At 43.9% G+C, this 20,337-nt stretch overlaps 1 protein-coding gene across 1 annotated transcript in view; it reads right to left on the reverse strand.

Moving 5' to 3' along the window:
* The window catches only part of MYCBP2 (MYC binding protein 2), a 218,300-nt gene that overhangs the window by 78,852 nt on the left and 119,111 nt on the right, over positions 1-20,337 (reverse strand). The window contains exons 51-54 of the mRNA XM_060233596.1: positions 19,407-19,523; positions 18,173-18,313; positions 2,748-2,975; positions 1,790-1,922 (exon numbers count right to left, since the gene is read on the reverse strand). Coding sequence (XP_060089579.1) covers positions 1,790-1,922; positions 2,748-2,975; positions 18,173-18,313; positions 19,407-19,523 — 619 coding nt within the window. The remainder of the gene's footprint in view (positions 1-1,789; positions 1,923-2,747; positions 2,976-18,172; positions 18,314-19,406; positions 19,524-20,337) is intronic.

A 20,337-nucleotide genomic window follows, 5' to 3' on the forward strand; every position in this document is an offset into this window, starting at 1 on the left:
TTTCAAATCAACTTCTTCCCCCCTTTTTTTGGAATGGTGTCATATTCTGTGCTGCTTCAAAGAATTCTCAATATGCTTCCCTATTGGCACTCTGCTGCTTCAAACCTCCCCTGAAACCCGTTTCACTCCTGCCTTCTCTTAGCATGCACTGTAAGAGGGACAGAAAACAACTGCAAGGAAGACTTGCCATCCCAACCCACTCCTGAGTCTACCCTGACCAGGGGTGGAATTCTAGCAGGAGCTCCTTTGCATATTAGGCCATACACCCCTGATGTAGCCAGTCCTCCAAGAGTTTACAAAAAAGAGCCTTGTAAGCTCTTGGGAGGATTGGCTACATCAGGGGTGTGTGGCCTAATACGCAAAGGAGCTCCTGCTAGAATTCCCTGACTCTGGCAAGGCCTGGGTAACTCGCATCTATATGTAAGGCTCATCTTTCGCAAGCTATCATCCATGAGAAAGGAGGAGGAGGTGTGTGCGTGCGTAAGGATTAGGCCCTAATATGATTTCCTTGGATTTTGGTTAGGTCCTACATCCTTACTGACATGAAATACCCAGCCATTATGATTTGTAGTTTTTCAGGGCTCTTAAGTTCACAGTAAGGACTACAACGGAAGTAAATTTGGGGTGGGAAAGGTAGAGGGTCATTTGGAATGAAGCTGAGCTTATTTACAAGCCCAAGCAATAGTCAAAGGGATTTTAGCTTGGACAGTGAAAGACTGCTAATCTATAAAATGAAAGAATAGCTTTGTATGTTACTGTACAGCCTGTGTTGTAAAATGAATGACCCAAACAACAATATTACACATTAACATTTCAGACAGAAGCTGTGCTTAACGAAGTGGCTTTTAAAATGATCATATTGTTTAAAAATATTTTATTCAACACACATACAAACTACAACATATCGAGCTAGTATCTGCCAGTATCTTGGCTTCATTTTTCGAGCATCTGACCTGACTATCTGCTTTACATGTGCTGAGCAAAAGCCACGTGTGGCTTCTCCCACTTTCTAAAAACACTTGGTGGTCACAAAGACCAGTGGGGGCCCTTGACTTAGAACCATGCTCGACTACAGCTCAAAATTGGTCACATTCTTGAACAATATCCTGAAACAATTTCTGTAAAATAAGAACTTGGAATAATTAAGATGATTTTCAATTATCTATTGTGTTTATACACAGGCCTGCATTAGATTCCCAGGTGGGCATCCATCCAGGCACTTGCCAAACCCAGTTCAGCTTAGCTTTCAAGACTACAGTACCGAGCGCTCCCCTCAAAATACCCTGAGACCAATTTCTCACTAGGTTTGTTCTGGTCTCGGAGCCCTTCCCCCACTCCCCCCCCCCCCAGCGCTTCCATCTAATTTCGTATAAGCTGCTGCGGGGCTCTTTCCCGCAGCAAGCAGAAACCTGTTTTCAGAGGATCTTGCTTGCCGTGGGACACCCTTCTAACCAATAACTGGACTGATTCTGGGATTGTGCTTAGAGATTTGGTGGAAGAAAGAAAGAGTCATAGCAGTAATCAGAGTTGGCATTAATCTTCTTTGGTGTCCAAATGAAGCTGATGCCACTGCTGAAGATTTCTAAACAGACTGAAACTGAGAAATAAAATACCTGGGGTCTTCATCTGGACTTCAAGGGCTTATAGAAATCTACGTGGACTTATTATTGATAGTGTTGGGTTTATTCTTGGTTACACTTTGTTAAGATTGCTCACATGTAGATGGTGTTTCCATGCTTCGTTTGCAAGCACTACAAATAGACAGCTTTGTTTAAAAAAAAAAACTTGCCATCTTCGTGCCGGAGATATTGGTTTCCTCCTCTGTCTCTAGCTAAGGACCATGCTTCACCTTCATCACTTTCACAGAACTCTACCATGCTGTTCTTATCCATCTGGACCCACGTCCCTTCAGAATTAGTCACCTGGTATATACACACACAAAAAAGCACATTTAAATTACTTTTCAAATCATCTAGCAATGAGACACAGCAATATGCTTGTGAATTTTTTTAAAGCCTCTTTCCCACTAACAAAAGCAAACAGGCATTTTTTTTTTCAATTTAAGTCCCAAAGGAGAATTAATACAGAGAGAGAAAACTAGTTGTATTTCTGGTACATTAAAGAACATTAGTATTTTTTAGCATGCTTTGTTGGATTATATGCAGGAAGAAAGGAATATTCTGACTTCAGATCACACAGAGAGCTCCCCAATTAACATGCAGTATTTGCTACTCAGTAGTATGCAAGAACTGGATTTTTGGAAGCCTACTGAAAAAGGAACGTAGTTATGGATTCAACATTCACAAAGTTGCTCTTTAGTCCCTTATGCTGTTTGGGGGGGAAAATAGCATGACACACTACATCCTCAAGCCCACAGAATCAGAGCACCAAAGCTCAATCACTAGAAGCAACAGTCAAATCAATACCAAGAAATAAGATCAATTCTGAGCTCTGTTGAGTCTCTAGAAACAGTTTGATTAGCAAATACTGAAATACACAATTGAACACAGGAGACTGTTTTCTGATGAACCAACACGTGCGTGAGAAAAGTTAACGCCAGTTAATGAAATATAACAATCAAGACAACAGTGATTTGCATCAATTTTTTGCAACATAAAACCAACCTTGGAAGAGTTAACATTTAGCACGGATGGAAAAAGCAAACCTTGCGTAGTACAGCTGCTTTACTTATGATTATTAAACCCAGTATCTATGAAGACAATAACTGAAGCTACAAGGATCCATACCTCGCCCACTGCCTTGACTTTGTTTCCCAGAACTAACATTCCAATTGGGATACCTCTAAGGTTGGGACAGCTTCTGACGTTGTGACCTGAGGGGCCAGTCTTCACTACCTTATACACTCCAGGCCCACCACGAAGGAACGGCATATCTGGTGGCTCCTGCATTACCGCTTCCTGAGGGCAGTGTGAGTTTAGGTCTTTGAAAAAGTCATCTGCATTAGATCTAGACTCCTGAAAATTTCAGAACAAACAAAAAATAAAAACAAAAAAACAAAAATCCCGTTAATAATGCCTTTGCACTTTTCAACTAAGCCCAGCTCTCCAACAACTAAATCTAAACAACAACTGAAATCTAAGCCTTAACAAAAATTGTTCAGAACATTTATTCAACTTGCAGGTTTAAATCCACATTATGGTTTTGTCTAGGTCCACCCCGGGTCTACCTGATCAAGAGCGTACTGCAAGTTTTATGCTAGTAATTTAATCCCAGGCATGCTGAGCCTCGTTCAAGTCAGAACAGTGCCACACGGCGAGAGAGGGCTTTAGCCTCCCCATCACACCAGTCAGGGCTATTTTTGTAGCAGGAACTCCTTTGCATATTAGGCCACACACCCCTCATGTAGCCAATCCTCCAAGAGCTTCCAGAGCTCTTAGTACAGGGCCTACTGTAAGCTCTTGGAGGATTGGCTACATCAGAAGGGTGTGGCCTAATATGCAAATAAGTTTCTGCTACAAAAAAAGCTCTGACGTTAGTGTCTCAATGTGAGTATGGTGCCAGTATTTGCCCCCCTGGTAACTGGCATACACTGACAGGCTACACTTAAGTTTTCCCAACAGGGCAAAGAGCATCCGCTGGAGCCATTTCAGGAAAATGGCATGAGGGGAAAGCTTGAAGCGCTCTCACCTTCGATTTCATGGTCCTGATCCAAATCAGGCCTACGCATACCCTAGATTAAATTCCCAGCACAGAATTGGAATACACATTTGATTGGGCAAACGTGGGGGAAACGTTAAAATGTACTTAGGTTCTGTAACTTCCAATTTCAAAACTCACTGAATGACGACTGAACACAAAATACGAATGTTTGGAAAACAAAAGGTACAATATGCAGCATCGAAATGTCCAACAAGCAGTTCTCCACATCACCATTACACAAAAGGGTAAACAAAGAGTACGACCTAGTAAAAGCATTATTCATGCAAGCAAGCATAAAAATGGAAGGGAACACACAATGTACAGATATGATAGGTGAAAAGAATTAATATCAAAGCCATCTTAAAAAATACGAAAATCAAACCCTATTTCTACAAAATTCTAACTTAGATTATGTGAACACATTGTTGCCTATTCCAAATGATGCTTTGGAGGTCTGAATGAGTGTTCTGAAACCAAATTCTGGAGAACCCTGAAGCTCTTCAAAAGCTTATTAGGCATTCTGCAATGTGAAGATCAGTGATGGTGGACAACCTCCCGACGACAGCTTCTCCATCCCTACCGAGATGGAGTGTGCAGATGCAGCAAAGCTTTCAGTATGTTCCAAAATACGCTCTCAGGACCAAGTGAGGCACAAAAAATATCCGAGATACCGGTCTCTGGAAGATAAATCCACGTGCTCAAAATTCAGATCAGGATGGCTGAGGAAGGACTAAGCCTTCAAAGGCTGCTTGCTATTCAAAACTGGCCTTCCCACACTGTGATTGGTGGTAAGTGGAAAAGTCTGGTTTTGAAAAGATACATAAACCATTTTCTCACTAGGCTTGTTCTGAACTTGGAGCCACCCCTCCCCCCACATCGCTTCTGTCCTAGGCTGCAGCTTGCCCTGCCTCTTACCAGCGGCAAGCAGAAACCAGTTTTCAGAAGATCTTGCTTGCTGCAGGAAAGAAGCGGGGCAAGTCGCAGCCCCGCAGCAACTTGTGCGAAATCGGACAGACGCACTAGAGGGAAAAGGGCTCCGAGACCAGAACAAGCCTAGTTAGAAATCGGTCATAATTTTTAAACAGTTAACTATCAGCACAAGTTGAGTAGCTTTGAAAACTGAAGCCAAACAGGACTTGGGGTGAAACCATCTTTTCGTTTTTGTGCAGCTCTGACCCCGATCACAGCTGTCCTAGCCATTAAGTTTTTACACATTGTTAAGAGATTTGCGATCTTCATCGTAATTGTTTTTGCCCTTCATTTCATTCATAGAAATGGTGAAATGAAAGGGTAAAAAACAGTTAGCATCCTTGCCAGCTGTCTGCACCCTACAACCTGCCCTGTCATGTCTTGCAACACAGAAGTTAAGTGGCGGGGAAGTCATTGTAGAAAAAGTTTGAAAACTGCTGGTTGAAACGTACAGCTGTCACAAATACCACATGCTAGAAATACTGGTGCACAAGAGACTGATCCTGAGAATGAGAAACTCACCTGAGGGTGCAAAGGTTTGGAAGTCCAGGAAAATAAGTCCAAATCCCTGACTCCTTGGCTAGCATTAAAGACATTCTATGCAAAGTTTAAGACAGACAAATATCAAAAGCGAACTGGGATATTAAGACATCAGCAGAATTTAAAGAAATTAAAGTACATTTTCTTCTTGCATCTTTGTTATAGTATTCGTTTCTTTTTCCTCCCCCCGCAAAAGATCCCTAAAATTAAATCAATTTAGCCCGTTTTTCACCATGGAAAATTCTGCTGAATGCAAAAAGCTTACACTGAAAGCTCTAAATGATGTAGTGTGTCATGCCATTCGCTGAACAGAAAATACTTTTTATAGAGCTTGTTATGCTTTTGTGCAAGGCAATCCCCCCATTCTCCTGTCTGAATGAGAACACCAGGCCTATTGCAACCAGATTTGTTTTATGAAAGACAGTCTGCCACTTTGTGAAGATTTTTTAAAAAGATTCGAGGATACTCAACCACCTATTCCTAACTGGAAAAATTCAATATGAAGTGAGCAATCCTCAAAGAACTTTGAAAAACATGTCAATGCCATACATTTCAAGCACATTGGAAAATTACATCCACACATGAAAGAGTGCTAGAGTTTGCACAACTTTTTTTTTTTTTTAGAAATATGCATTCAAACACATTATGAAATATGGAAAGTGATGTGCTTTTTAAGAGTCCAATGTTGGCAATTGGCTGTGGGTTTAGTGCAGTCTACTGCATTTGAAAAATGGAAAAGAAAAACAACAACTAGTTTTTAATCCAGGAAAATATATGTAGTATACACACTTTGGGGTATTAGAAACAACGTCCTGATATTAGAAACAATATAGAAGAATAAGAGCTCGCAGAATTTTCTTAGTCTGCAAAAAATAATAACAGAGGAATATTTTGAAACTGATTTTTAAAATGAAGTATCAGAATCCATCCTCAGTGATCTTAAACAAGTTGGAGCATTCTATAGTATTTGCTGATGAGGCAAATGTTCACAAGCACAGTCCTTAACTACTGCACCAGTGCTGAGTTTTGTTTAGACGTAAGAATCAGTAATTTCTTAGGCTTATTTGTGAGGAATGAAGTTAAAATTAAACAAATGGAGAAAATATCCAATATTTAGTTTTAAAAACCCATTCCAACAGTCACATGAAGCTGTCTTATACTAGATTGGACCATCAGTCTATCAAAGTCAGTACCGTGTTCTAAGACTGCCAGTGGGCTCACCAAGGTCTTAGGTAGAGATGTTTCGCATAACCTACTGCCTGGTCCGTTTCATGAAAGATGCCACAGATTGAACCTGAGACCTCCTGCATAAACTCGGCAATTCATACGTTTGCACTTACACTGCTTCAGGTTATACAGTATTTTTATCCAAATAAATAATCTTTGCTGGTTAAAAATTTGACTAATTCAGCTTCATTTTGTTAAACAAGTATGCAAACAGTTCCATGTTGGATGGGTGCCAGAGAGCTGGGCCCTTCAGCTTTTTCCACTGCTTTCTACAACATGTGTCTCTCGCTACTGTGGGATTCAACATGGTGAAATAGCCAACAGCTTCCTGCTTGCATGTGGAGTTGTTTCGGTCCTGGCCTTTAACATGCAATACACATCCAGTATTTACACACAAAACAGGTGGCTGGTGCCCTTGGTCAAAATGAGACAACGAAATACAGAAATATAAATTTTGCACGCATTCGAAAAACTGAAATGTTAAGCCTAGGTAGTATCGAATTTAGAGGAAATGGCAAAATGAAACAGGTTCCACTGTAGACTTCCGGCACAAAACAACATCCACAATTCCCCCCGCCCCCCCGCAGTGCTCTTTCAGACAATTTCATTATTCTGTGATACGTGAAATATGAAAAAAGCAATGATAAGAAAAGACAGGTTGCTTACCTGTAACTGCAGATCTTTGAGTGGTCATCTGTGCATTCACACTCATGGGATAGAGCGCCTGTGCCGATCCCCGAATCGGTACCTAAAAAGCCCGGGATTTTTTCGTGCTCGGCACCAACGGGCATGCACAGGCGTCCCAATACGCATGCTCGCCAGCGCCAGCGCGAGGATCCCGCCAGTTCCTTCCTGACTGATAGAAGCCCCTACTGGAGGGAGACTGTCAGCAGTGGGGAAGGAGGGCGGGTAGTGTGAATACACAGATGACCACTCGAAGATCTACAGTTACAGGCAAGCAACCTGTATTTTCTTCATGGTCTCTGTGCTTCACATTCATGGGAGATTTGCAAGCAAGACATATCTGGAGGCGGGAAGACAGTCAACCAGAAGAAACAACTTGCAGCACTGCAGCTCCCAGACGAGTCCTCTGCTGAGCATGTACATCTAGAGCATAGTGCTTCATGAAAGCATGCAGAGAGGACCAGGTGGCAGCCTTGCACACGTCCGGCAGGGAAACGCCTTTCAGGAACGCCACCGATGTCGCCATCGCTCTTGTAGAGTGTCCAGGCAGCAGCTTCTTTGCCAACAAGTAGCATAGTTTAATAGTCTCAGTGAGCCACTTTGAAAGCTGCTGAGACGAAATTCTGGAACCCAACTTAGGAGCAGCATAAGAAACAAAAAGATGCTGGTCCTTACAAAAACTCTTGGAGCGACTCAAATAAAACAATAAGGCTCACTTAACGTCCAAAGCATGCCACCTACGTTCCTCGTCCGAGGAAGGTATAGGATAAAATGTGGGCAAACAAACTTCTAACTTAAGGTGAAACTGAGAAACCACCTTGGGAAGAAAAGAAATATCAGGAGTTAACGACACTCCAGACTCCTGAAACACTAGATATGGGTAGTCACAACGCATAGCCGTGAGCTCCCCTGCACGGCGTGCCGATGTGATTGCTACCAAAAAAGCAGTCTTCCAAGATAGATGCTGTAAAGAACATGTGGCTATTGGCTCGAAGGGACGCCGAGTCAACCTGTCCAAAACTGAAGTCAAATCCCAAAGCTGTGGGGGTGACCTCGATGGAGGATGCAGCCTGAGCAGACCCTTCAAAAACCTCTTAGAATGAGGGTGTGCAAAAACTGAATGCCCCTCAACTGACTCATGTAACGCAGATATTGCTGCCAAATAAACTTTAACCGATGAAAAGGCAACGCCAGCATCCACCAGAGATAACAAAAATTCAAAAATCACCGATAATCCTACCCGTTGAGGTGAGACTGCAGGATCAACTAAAAACTGAAGAAACTTCTGCCACTTCCTGTCATAGGAAGCACGGGTAGACAACTTCCTGCTGTTTAGGAAGACATGTTGGACTCTGCTAGAGAACTCACAGGGTCGATGAACCATGCTGTCAGCTTCAGGTGAGGCACGTTGTGATGGAATACATGACCGTCCTGAGCCGACAGAAGGTCCGGTTCCACGGAAACTGGTAGAAGACCCCCCCTCGCCAGTTGAAGCAAGATCAGGAACCAGTTCTGCCAAGGCCACCACGGTGTCACTAGGATGCAGCATGGCCTCTCTGTTGCAATTTTGTTGACAACTTGTCAGCAGTGGCAGAGGTGGAAACAGATATAGGAACCGACCTTCCCACGGGAACAACAGACCGTCTCCCAACGACTCCGGATCTGTGCCCTCTCTGGAACAAAACAGAGGACATTTCCGGTTCCTGGCTGTGACAAACACATCCACCTGAGGGTACCCCCAGAGCTGAAACACAGGTTGAAGGAAGTGCCACTGTATCTCCCACTCGTGCAGGGATGCTGCACCCCTGCTCAACGAGTCCGCCTGCAGAGTGAGCACCCCTGGGAGGTGAGCAGCCTTCACATAGATGTCGTGCTCCAGGCACTCCGACCACAGTTCCAGTGCTAGCGCACAGAGCCGTCAAGAAACTGTCCCGCCCTGCCTGTTGATATAACACAGGGCAGTGGTATTGTCTGTTAGCAGAGCAACAACTTTCCCCGCCACCATGGGGCGGAAAGACCGAAGGGCAAAATGAACTGCCAGCAGTTCCAGGTAATTTATATGACAGTGAGTCAATTGAGAAGGCCAAGGGCCCCTCACACACAGAGAGTCCATGTGAGCCCCCCATCCCCACAAAGATGCATCTGTGGTGATCGTCACTGTTGTCGCAGGTAGGTGGAAGGGAGATCCCTGACAAATGTTGTCCCTGGATTTCCACCAGTTCAGGGTGCTGAGAATCAAAGGTGGGATTATGAACCTCTTGCGAGGTGAGTCCCGTAAAGGACGAAATTGCCTGAGAAACCACAACTGAAGGCCTCTCATCCTCAATTTTACAAACAGCATGCTTGTAGTCGCCGCCATCAGCCCCAGCATCTGCTGCAGCTGTTGCCCCTGCCCCATTTCTGATTCTGTAAAAGATTGACAAGATTGATTATGTCCGTCGCTCTCTGCTGAGGCAGAAAGGCGCAGTGAAGATTTGTGTCCAGCAAAGCCCCTATGAACTGAACTGTCCGTGATGGAGTAAGATGAGATTTCTGCATGTTGACCTGCAGACCTAAGGTGTGAAGAAGACGAAGAGTGGTGGTAATATGGCTGGACAGACTCTCTTTCGACTCCGCCACAAGGAGCCAATCGTCGATGTATGGAAAGACGACTATACCTTGAAGCCGGAGATGTGTGGCCACAACACTCATCATCTTGGTGAACACCCGAGGTGCAGTGGACAGACCGAACGGAAGGTCTTTGAACTGGAAGTGGTGGGAACGTACTGCAAACCGAAGGAAATGCCTGTACACAGGATGGATGCTGCCGTGGAAGTAGGCATCCTTGAGATCCAACGTTGCCATCCAATCCCCTTGATTGATGAGGGAAAGAATTGTCTGCAGTGTGGACATTCTGAATTTTTGGTACACAATAAACTTGTTCAGATTCAGAAGGTCCATGATTGGTCTCAATCCCCATCCCGTTTGGGAACCAGAAAATAACGGGAGTAGAAACCTCCCATTCTGGCCTCCACTGGGACCCGTTCTATGGCTTGTTTCTGTAGGAGGTTGCTCACCTCCGCCAGCAGAGGTGGGGAAGGGGGTGTGGTGATTATCACAGATTGATTTGGAACCTGAGTGAAGTCTAATTTGTAGCCTTCTGCAATGATGGAAAGAGCCCACCTGTCTGTAGAGGTGGACTTCCATGCCAGAAAGAATGGACGAAGGCGGATGGTTGAAGAAATGGGGGTGGTGACGCATGCTACCAGAAAGTCAAAGGCCCTGCTTTTGTGGGCGAGCACCCTTAGACTTGCCAGTGGTCTGAGCTGAAGCGGAACGGTTTCTGTTGTTTCCCCTGCATGGAGACCTACTCTCAGGTTGGGAAGAGCGAGGTCTCCACTGTTGTTCTGGGGAGAATTTTTCGTATGGCTTCTTGGACCAGGATTTATGCCACTGTTTCGGTTTAGCAGCCCTAGAAGAAGCCGGGACACCCAGGTTCTTCGAGGTCTTTATGCTCTTATCCATCTCCTGGAGAGCACTGTCAGTGGTAGAGCTGAAGAGACCTTCGCCCTCGAAGGGCAGATCTTCAACAAAGGCCCTGGTGTCCTGCTGAAGAGCCGTCGATCGGAGCCAGGAGTGGCGGCGAAGGCAGACAGCAGATGTGATGGTTTTTGCTGACACATCTACCATGTGCTTTGCTGCAGCCAGTTGTTGCTTGGCTACAGCAAAGCCTTCCTTCTGCAGCTTCTTAGCAGCAGACCTCTTCTCCTCACTCAGGGAAGACAGGAGGGGGGGTGAGTTGCTCCCACACAGAGTATTGGTATCTAGCCATGCACGCAGCATAGTTAGATACCTTTACACCCCTAACGCTCCAGCGGAGTAAAATTCTCTCCCCACATTATCCAGCTTCTTTCCCTCCTTGTCCGATGGGGAGGAGTGAGTTTTGCGTGCTTTGGATGAAGAGGATACAACCACTGAATTTGGCTTAGGGTAGGTGAATAAGAATTCGGCACCAGCCTCTTGGACCCTATACATGTGGTCTAGTCTCCTGGAAGACACAAGTATAGAAGCCGGCTTCGCCCAGGGCTCCTTCACCACCTGTAAGATGACCTTTGTAACAGGCAAGGCAACCGCCGTCGACGTATCCCATTGCATAATGTCGAAAACGGTGTCTTCTACCACTGGCTGCGGTTGTGTCACCGAGAGGGAGTGTGCCATCCTCTTCACCAGGTCCCCATACGACTTCAGATCCTCCGATGGAGATATGGGAAGATCTTCAGCTGTATGCGACACTGGCAAAGGCTCCAAAGCTCTGTCTGGATTGTCGGTTCCGATGATGAGGAGTCCCTTCTCACCGAGTGTTCGGAGAGTACCAGCGTCAAAGCTCTCACAGGTGAATAAATCGATACCGACAACCGAGCCTGGACTTCTTCCACCATCACGCCACGTCTCTCAGGCAGGATCAACACTGAAGCCGATGGACGTGCCTAGAGTGCTGCAAGATCCTCGACAGATGAGATGCCTCAGACCGTTGATCCCAATCAGCAAAGTCACGAGGGGCGTACCAATAGTACGGCGGGGACGGGTAGGCGTAGGGAGAAGGCCACTGATACTGATCCCACGGTGGAAGCGGCGGGAAACGGTGAACCATGGTTGTTGGTTCCAGCTCTCTCCGACCCCTCGCCTGATCAAGCCATGCCGATGGCTTGATTGGTACCGATGCTTCGACCTCCGAGATCGAGCCACTGTCACTCCTACTACGTGATCCCGATGAGTGGGAACGTTGGGTCAGGTCGATCTCGTGCTCCAATGCCGACAAACGCAACTGCTGCAAAGCACTGCCTCTCGACACCGAAGGGCTCTGACGTGGAGACGCCAATATCTTCCTGGGTGGAGCAGCCTGCGTTGATGCCGAAACGTCCTGAGAAGGGGAAGTTGTGCAGGACGATCTTTTTTTCTGCTTCTCCTTTGACTTTGCCTTCTTCAGTAGGAATGATCGGGTCCCCGAGTCATCCCGACGCTTCTTGAGAGGAGTGTCCACTGACCCTTCAGAGGGCCGTTTAGTGATCGACCCCGCTCAACCGGCATATCAGTCTGAATCGGTGAGGTATCGACCGATATGACAGTTGGGGCCGTGGACTCCCCCATCGGTACCAACGGGCCCCATGCCATCTTTGACGGATGAAGTGCCGATTTCACGAGAGCGGCTGAAAGTCTCGCCGCACGATTTTTCCGAGTCTGCTTAGAAAAGCTCAGGCAATGCAGACAGGAATCAACGCGGTGTCCCTCGCCCAAACACAGGAGACAGAGGGAGTGGCCGTCAGGAGGTGCGATCTTTTTTCCACAGGAACGGCACCTCTTAAAAAACTCCCAACGCCTTTCCATAGACGCCCAAAAAAACCCACACAGAGGAATTCTGAGGGGAAAAAAAGGGGGGGGGAACAAGGCCCTGAAGGGCAAGTGCAACATTTTTTATTTTTTTTTTAAACAACCCTAACTATCTTAACAACTAACTACACTAAGAAAACAACAAACCGGCTATATACAACTAGGAGAAATAATCCAAAGATTACTTTACCGACCGGGGACGAGAAAGGAGATCCTCTCAGCGCAACAGTCAGAAAGGAACTGGCGGGATCCTTGCGCTGGCGCCAACGAGCATGCGTATTGGGACGTCTGTGCATGCCCGCTGGTGCTGAGCGCGAAAAAATCCCGGGCTTTTTAGGTACCGATTTGGGGATCGGCGCAGGTGCTCTATCCCATGAGTGTGAAGCACAGAGACCACAAAGAAGATTTAGCAAATAGGGCATGGTGATTACGTAATACTGAATAGAGAAAATGAATACATTTATTTTCTCTTTTTGGGGGAGGGGGGGGACTTAACTGCTTGGTGTTTTTTTCTAGTGCACAGTCTTTTCTGCCACCCATACATATGCAGACATTTACCGTAACAAAGAGCTTCTAATATAGAACTGACCATTGAACCGGAAAGCCTCCTGCATAGCACCATGCAAAACCACCTCCATTTCCCAGTTTACTAGTACAAACCAATCTGGCAGCAGACACTCAAGTTTCTACTTTCTTTCTGAACCACTGGTCAGAAATAATATTATTTCTTTTAGAATCTAAGTGGCGCAACTCTTACGATCCACTAAGAAGCCACAGTAAAGTTTTATTTTTGTTTGGAAATCAGACTAGGGACTTTTTTTTTTTGCCTGAGCGTCCAAAAGGCATGTAAGGCTCCTGAACAATAAAGCCTCACTTTTGCCTTTTCTTTTTTTTAATGGCACATGCTGGTTATTTCTCTTCCCTTGCAATTCAGCACATATTGCTTGAAGTTTCCAAGTTAACTGAGGCTGATTCCACACTAAGGTTGCTCTGCGGCAGGCTTCCGTTTCTCCCTGGAGCAAGCTGGCCATTTTGCACCAGCTGCTCCATGCCACCATTTTGTCCTGGGGCAACCCGTGATTTGCCACAGAGCAGTGTGAACCCTTTTTTCTCAGGTTTACGCGGCTGCACGGCAAATCGTGGGTTGCCCCAAGGCAAAATGGCGGTGCAGAGCAGCTGGTCCAAAATTGCTGGCTTGCTCCAGGGAGAAACGGAAACCTGCCCCAGAGCAACCTTAGTGTGGAATCAGCCTGAGAAGAACCTTAACTCAGAAAGAACTGAGCTCTTTTGCCCATCCTCTCCTCTTTAACTGCCAGGAGACAGTACTACAATGGTTGCCACATGGCATCTCCCCGAGCACATGGATGGAATGGACATTCCTGTCAGAGAATTAAAGGCCATGAGGAGTGCAAGGACATGAGCACTTTCACCCACAAGACTCTTCCCAGGCTGATATTTCTCCTTGCTAATTCTGGCCACAGTGGACAGCCTGCCCAAGAAAGAAGGAAAAAAAGGAAACCAAGCAAGCTCTCCAAGAAATCTGTCCTTTCCTTTACTGAGTACTAAGACTACCCAGAAATTAATTTGGTCCAACACCATAAACACTGAAAATTTCAAGCTCAGTTTTTTTTCTAGTTAAAAAGGGAGAGCATTGCAAACAGAGTATTGCAAACAGCAATACACCTACACTAACTATACTAAAAAAAAAACTATATACACTAACTACAGCTAACCAAACAAGTTGGAACGAAGTTCACCGACAGTAGCCAAAGATCGACTGATCAGAGCGGCGATCAGAAGAGAACTGGCGGGATGTCCGCTCCCGTCCCCAGTGGGCATGCGCGGTGGGGCTCCTGGGCATGCGCACTGGGGCGGAGGCACGGAAATCTGCAGCTTTGAAGTTTACTGATCGTGATCGGCGCTGGCGCCTACTCCCATCGGTGTGATGCACAGAGACCACGAAGAAGATACTAGAACACGAGTGGCCAAACTGTAGCTTGGGGGCCACATGTGGCTCTTTCACACATATTGTGTGGCTCTTGAAGCCCCCACTGCCCTGGTGGTTGGCAGCTTGGAGAATGCATTTAAAGTTAAAGCTGCTTTCTTTTGACATTTCCCTCCCCCCCAAACTTCCTTCCTTCCTTCCAACATCTGATGTTCATGTCTTGCAGCTCTCAAACATCTGATGTTCATGCCTTGCGGCTCTCAGACATCTGACATTGATTCTATGTGGCTGTTACGTTAAGCAAGTTTGGCCACCCCTGAACTAGAACAATCTTCATAAGGGATAAAGGTTAATGATCACTACAATCTCATTTCCAAGACATGCCAATAAATGACCACAAACCAATTAACAAATTAGTGAGGGAAGCCAGGTGAGAAGCAGGAGGTAGAACCACCGTCAGAGGGACATGCAGGGCAGCCAGTTTGGACACTAAAGTCCTTCCACACAGGGAGAACAAACAAGGGAAATCTTTATAGCCTGTCTAGACCAGGTAAGTTGGCTCACAAACAACCATTCACTCATCTCAGATAACTGCATCAAAATCATCTTATACCAAACCGCTGAAGATCATACACACATACACGATGTTGCTTGAAATCACATCATCCAGCATCTCCAATATCTTTTGAAACAGTTAAAACAGGAAGATTAAAAAACTTAAAATGCTTGTTCTTGCAGGTTCCCCGGGGAGGGGTGTGTGTTTGCAGAAGCTTCTAAGCTGGATCCAAACCCTGGTGTGGACAGCAACCTTAAGAGTATAACTTTTCTCATAAACAAGATCAAGGATTGTTAGAACCTGTACAAATCTGATTCTAATAGATGGTTACGTATGCCCTTTCGTGTATAAAATAATGTTTTTGAAACTACTAAATTATTTGACAATATAAAAGTGCTATATATGCATCTGTTCAGAAACTGCTACTAAATATTTTAAATGAACTACTGGAAGACAAATTTATTCATCGCAATCAGTGTTTCATTGTTTCCAAAACAATGCCAAGCTTTTACATTACTTACTTTTACGATACACAGCATATAATTATTACTGCAGTAGTATAAACTAGAATGGCCATGATCCAAGCCAAAGCATTTGGAACCAAAGTGGTTTCAATAGAAGAGTTCTACAAGTGCTTGAATCTCTGCCAGATTACTCAGCAAGTATTTAAAGTGCTCACGTTTGATTAAACTATTCTAGATTACATTTAGATAATAATCTTAATGTCCTGAGTTGAAATCTGCTCTTCATTTACTACAAACCTCAGGTTCAGGGCTTTTTTTGTGGCAAGAGTTCCTTTGCATATTAGGCCACACTCCCCTGATGTAGCCAATCCTCCAGGAGCTTACAGTAGGCCCTGTAATAAGAGCCCTGTAAGCTCTTAAAGGCAGTTTTTGTGGCTCATTAACAACATGAGAAATGCCATGATGGATCAGACCATATAATCCATATAGTCAAGCATCCTGTGGTCAGTCACAATAGAGGATGCTAGACAAAATGGGCCACTGAACAACAAACAGGGCATAAATACCAAGATCTTCCCCTGATACTGCCTCTTTGCATTAGTGTCCACAGGCCTGCCTCCATATATGTAACTCTTCTTTACTCACCATGGCTAATGGCCATTTATAGACCTCTCTCGTCCATGAATCTGTCTAAATCCCTAAAGCTATCTACGCTCATGGGCAGCACTACATCCACTAACAATGCATTTCATAAGAAGTACTCCCCTTCATCTAGCTACTGCCTATCGACTTCAAGGGGTGTCCCAGAGCTCTAGTGTTATGGGAGAAGGAGAAAAAGCTCTCTTTATTCCCTATGGAAGCATGACATATCAGAAAAGAAGGTCAGGTCAAAACACCCTCATGAACTTACTGACTGGGCTTTAAAATGTTGGTTAAATCCAAATAGAAGATTTCCTTGTAGAAGATTTTCCTACCTTCCTCCACCTTAACTCTTACAATTTCAGAAAACCCTTCTTCAGTCACAGTAGAGCATCCCTCGTTGCTAAGCACATGCAAGGACAATACCTAACTGAGACAAAACCAGGTCCTCTTCCTGAAGCACCTGAATAACCAAATCATTTGAAATAATCATCCAAGCAGTGAACCATGTCTGACTTGGTCAATACGGGACAAGCAGTATACAGTAAATGTAGTCCTCCTGCACCATGCACAACATTCTGCCGAGCACCAGAGATCGAAAGAAAATGCATCCCCCAGAGCTCTCCACAACTTGAAACTGAAAAGCATCCCCAGTGGGTCAAAAGCTCTCACGATTCCAGTGAGCCAAACTTATCACTTTTTGTGTTGTGCTTTGTCACAAGTAGATATATTTCTAGAAAACCCCCCAGTCAATTTAAATTGCTGAGTACTTCCAAAAAACCACTGTTCTAAAAGAGACGGGGTGGGGGGGGGCATCAGTATGACTGTGAGATAGAATATCACTTGAAATTATAAAGCAACCTGCCAGAATTAAATGTGTACAAGTGTAGGACATCTCCTCGATTCTCGACTTGAAAAAGTCAGAATTGTTTTATATGCTCTTACTTGTACTGTAAATTATTTAATTAAGAAAAATGGTATGGGAAACCAGCCCCTGGAATAACATTTACCCTCAAACAATTAACTGCCTGACCAATCAAATCAAATGGGTAGCCCCAGTGGGCAGAGTCACTTTGAAGCCTGAGAATACATCATAACCCAAAGAATCCTTCTACAGTCCTTGGTTGACTCAGCACAGCAAAGACCTGAAGGCTCCCCAACCACACCTGATAAACCCAGTGAAGCTCTTTACAACAGGAAGAAAAAAGATTGCCTATCAGCTGCTGAAGTTCACCTAAGTGCCTTTCACAATGGTAACAGAAACACACAGCCAGCTGTATAATTTTTTCCATGCACAGCTGCCAGTTTATATAAAGGAGGCATCTATAAAATCCATCATATATGGTGTGATTAACTTAAATTTCAGATTGCCTTCAGGTTCATAACATTCTTCTAGCTTTTAAGTATCACATGGCTTTCAAGCCTAATAATAAGCTAACTATGACCTTCAAAAAAAACAACTACTGATATTTCACCAGTTTTGTACTAGAAAGGCAAGTGACACACCTAAATACCACCTCTTAAAGAAGCATCTAATTTTCATACTTTTATTATGTAAAGCACTGCATTTTCCCATATGTAAAACCACTTTAACCACTGCACGATGCTGGCTCAACAGGCCACAGTTAAAAGGATGGGCCACATTATGTATCCACCAGCCCTCAAGCATAAGCCTCTGTAACTATTATTTTAAAACTATATGAATCCTAAACATGTTTCCTCGGTGATGACTTTTAATTTTAAACCACAGCAATTATTTCTCCATAAAGTCAAACTGGTAATGTACCCAAACCAAAAAAGGAATCAACATCTCCAGCAACAATATGCCCTTAAGTCAACATAAACCCCCTTTCAAAAACTATTGAACTAGCATAATATATTGAATGAAAGTATACAAATCACAGACCCATCCCGCATTATGTAAGAGAACAGGTCAAGGCTTTTTCTTCTCTGGAAAAAGAGATCACCTTCAAGGCCCTTAATTCTTTCTACACCTCACCATCATCATCACCTAATATTAGTTAGTTACTGGACATAGTTACCTGTTAAGAATTGTATGAATAAAAAAACCCTTGCAGTGACAGAGCACTAAAATATAATTCCAAAGTAGCTCTTACTTACATCAACAGGGACCAGAAGGCTCTTGCCAAGATGCTGATTAAAAGACAGACACCAGGCTTCGGTGTAGCCATTCATATTAGGGACATACTTCCTTATTGTCTCATCATTCAGCCGCAGCCATACACCATCATCATTGTGGATCTATGATGAAGAAACACACACACAAGCCAGGCTACTTAAGCAGCAAAGGCTAAAAGTCTGCATTTTCAGGCTCAGAAGAGGAGAACAGGAGATCAACTTTGAGGCCATGCAGACTGAGCTCAACAGGCTCACAAAAAGCTGACATGGGTGCCATTAAGGAGAACTGTACTAAAAGATGAAGACCTTGGATATCTGCCCTGTCACCAGGGCCTTTTTTTGTAACAGGAACTCCTTTGCATATTAGGCCACACACCCAATGTAGCCAATCCTCCAAGAGCTTATAGGGCTCTCACCGTAAGCTCCTGGAGGACTGGCTACATTAGGGATGTGTGACCAAATATGCAAAGGAGTTCCTGCTACAAACAAAGTCCTGCATGTCACTATCAGCACTGGGACATGGGCACTGCTCTTAAAAAACAGCTCATATGCCACTGTTGAAAACAATAATTTGTTAGCACAGCCTGTCTAAGAATCAAACTGCTGGGTTATGAAAATAATTTGTTCCAAGAACTGGGGAAAAAAGGCCAGAAATATGTAAAGATAAAAAGGTGAGTCAGAAATCAAGCCTGAGTCATACACTCAAACTGTCACAGCTCCCCCCTCCCCGCCCCCAATTTTATCTGCAACGATTTTTATCTGCAACATTCTAGTTACATAAGGTAGTGATGTTTCTGGGGAGAATGAGCATCATCAAAATTAACAGGAAAATTGGAGCAATTTAAATATCTACCTTGCTTTCTCTAAAAAGCAATCTTGTAGTCTGTAACATGAGTTTAAAGCAACACAGAAAACGAAATGGCTAGTTCACATTAATCTATCTAAATACTGTAGCCAATATCCAAAGAACTGCTGTAGTCCCAAGCACAATCAAGGAATTATATGTATTTGATGAGATTTTAGGCTTTCTTCTTCAGATTTAAAACTGTTTCAAATGGGCTTGCCCTAAGGCATGGGACTGGTGAGGAGAAACCTAAGGCCAATACTTTGTAGCCGTGCGGAAAACTGTTATGCGGTTCTTTGGATACTGGCCCTATTACATAAGTGATAATTTAACCATGATTTCAAATTGAATGCAAGTTTCTTTCAAGTTTACCTCATCAATAAAAGTAATGGATCCATTGACTTTTACTATGCCTATCTGCTCACTCTGAAGGGAAGGGTGGCTGCGGATACGCAGCCCTGCACTGTCCTTGGCCACAAATTTGCGAACCTAAGAGAAGCAAAGAGACAGTAAATCAGAGAAAGCCGGAACAGAGTTCTGGGGAAGGGGGAGTAGTATAAAGGTGCAGATTATGAAATTCCACAGCAGTTAAATAAAAGTTTCCCAGTAACGATAGCCTGCTTCTATATTTTCCTTAAATGGTACAGAATGTGCCCAACCTGTTGTTTTTTTAAAAAGACGAACAGAATAATAAACTCAATTCAGGCTCACTCCCACATACACACAGATTACTTAATTCAAGATTTAAAATTATGCTAAATAGTAAGCACACATGAACGTTATCTTCTGAAGTCTAAAAATAAAAAACAAGACTTGACTGAAGCGCTTTTTCAATTCTTCCTATGAGCCACTTTTATTTTAAAGAAGCACTTCCTATTATTATGGGTTGCTATTTAAGAGTTCAGTTTCAAGGATCTGGCTTTTTTTTAGTTTGTTAAGAATCATTTGCACAGATCACAAGAACTGGATGCTAAAGAAATTCAGGTGCAAAATCTGCACTGCAGAAACAAGACTGAATAGCAAGTTAGATTTAAGTACCATGATATAGCTATAATTATAATTCATGAAACAAGTAAAAAGCTAGACCTCAAATTATTTTATTTCCCCCTCCCAAGTTAAAATTGCAACAATTAATTAAACAGTTTGAGCAACTAAAATGCTGATTAATGAGGCTATAGATTCTCACGTTCCAACCATTTTTAATGCAAGCATAACATGCAGATAGCAAGTGTGACTGTGTAAAGAAAATGCCTCTTCTAAGAGGATGCCCACAGCAAAAGGTGAGTTAGAAATCAAGCCTGAG

The sequence above is a fragment of the Heteronotia binoei genome, chromosome 3 (genome assembly GCF_032191835.1).
Source record: "Heteronotia binoei isolate CCM8104 ecotype False Entrance Well chromosome 3, APGP_CSIRO_Hbin_v1, whole genome shotgun sequence".
Classification (NCBI taxonomy): Eukaryota; Metazoa; Chordata; class Lepidosauria; order Squamata; family Gekkonidae; genus Heteronotia; species Heteronotia binoei.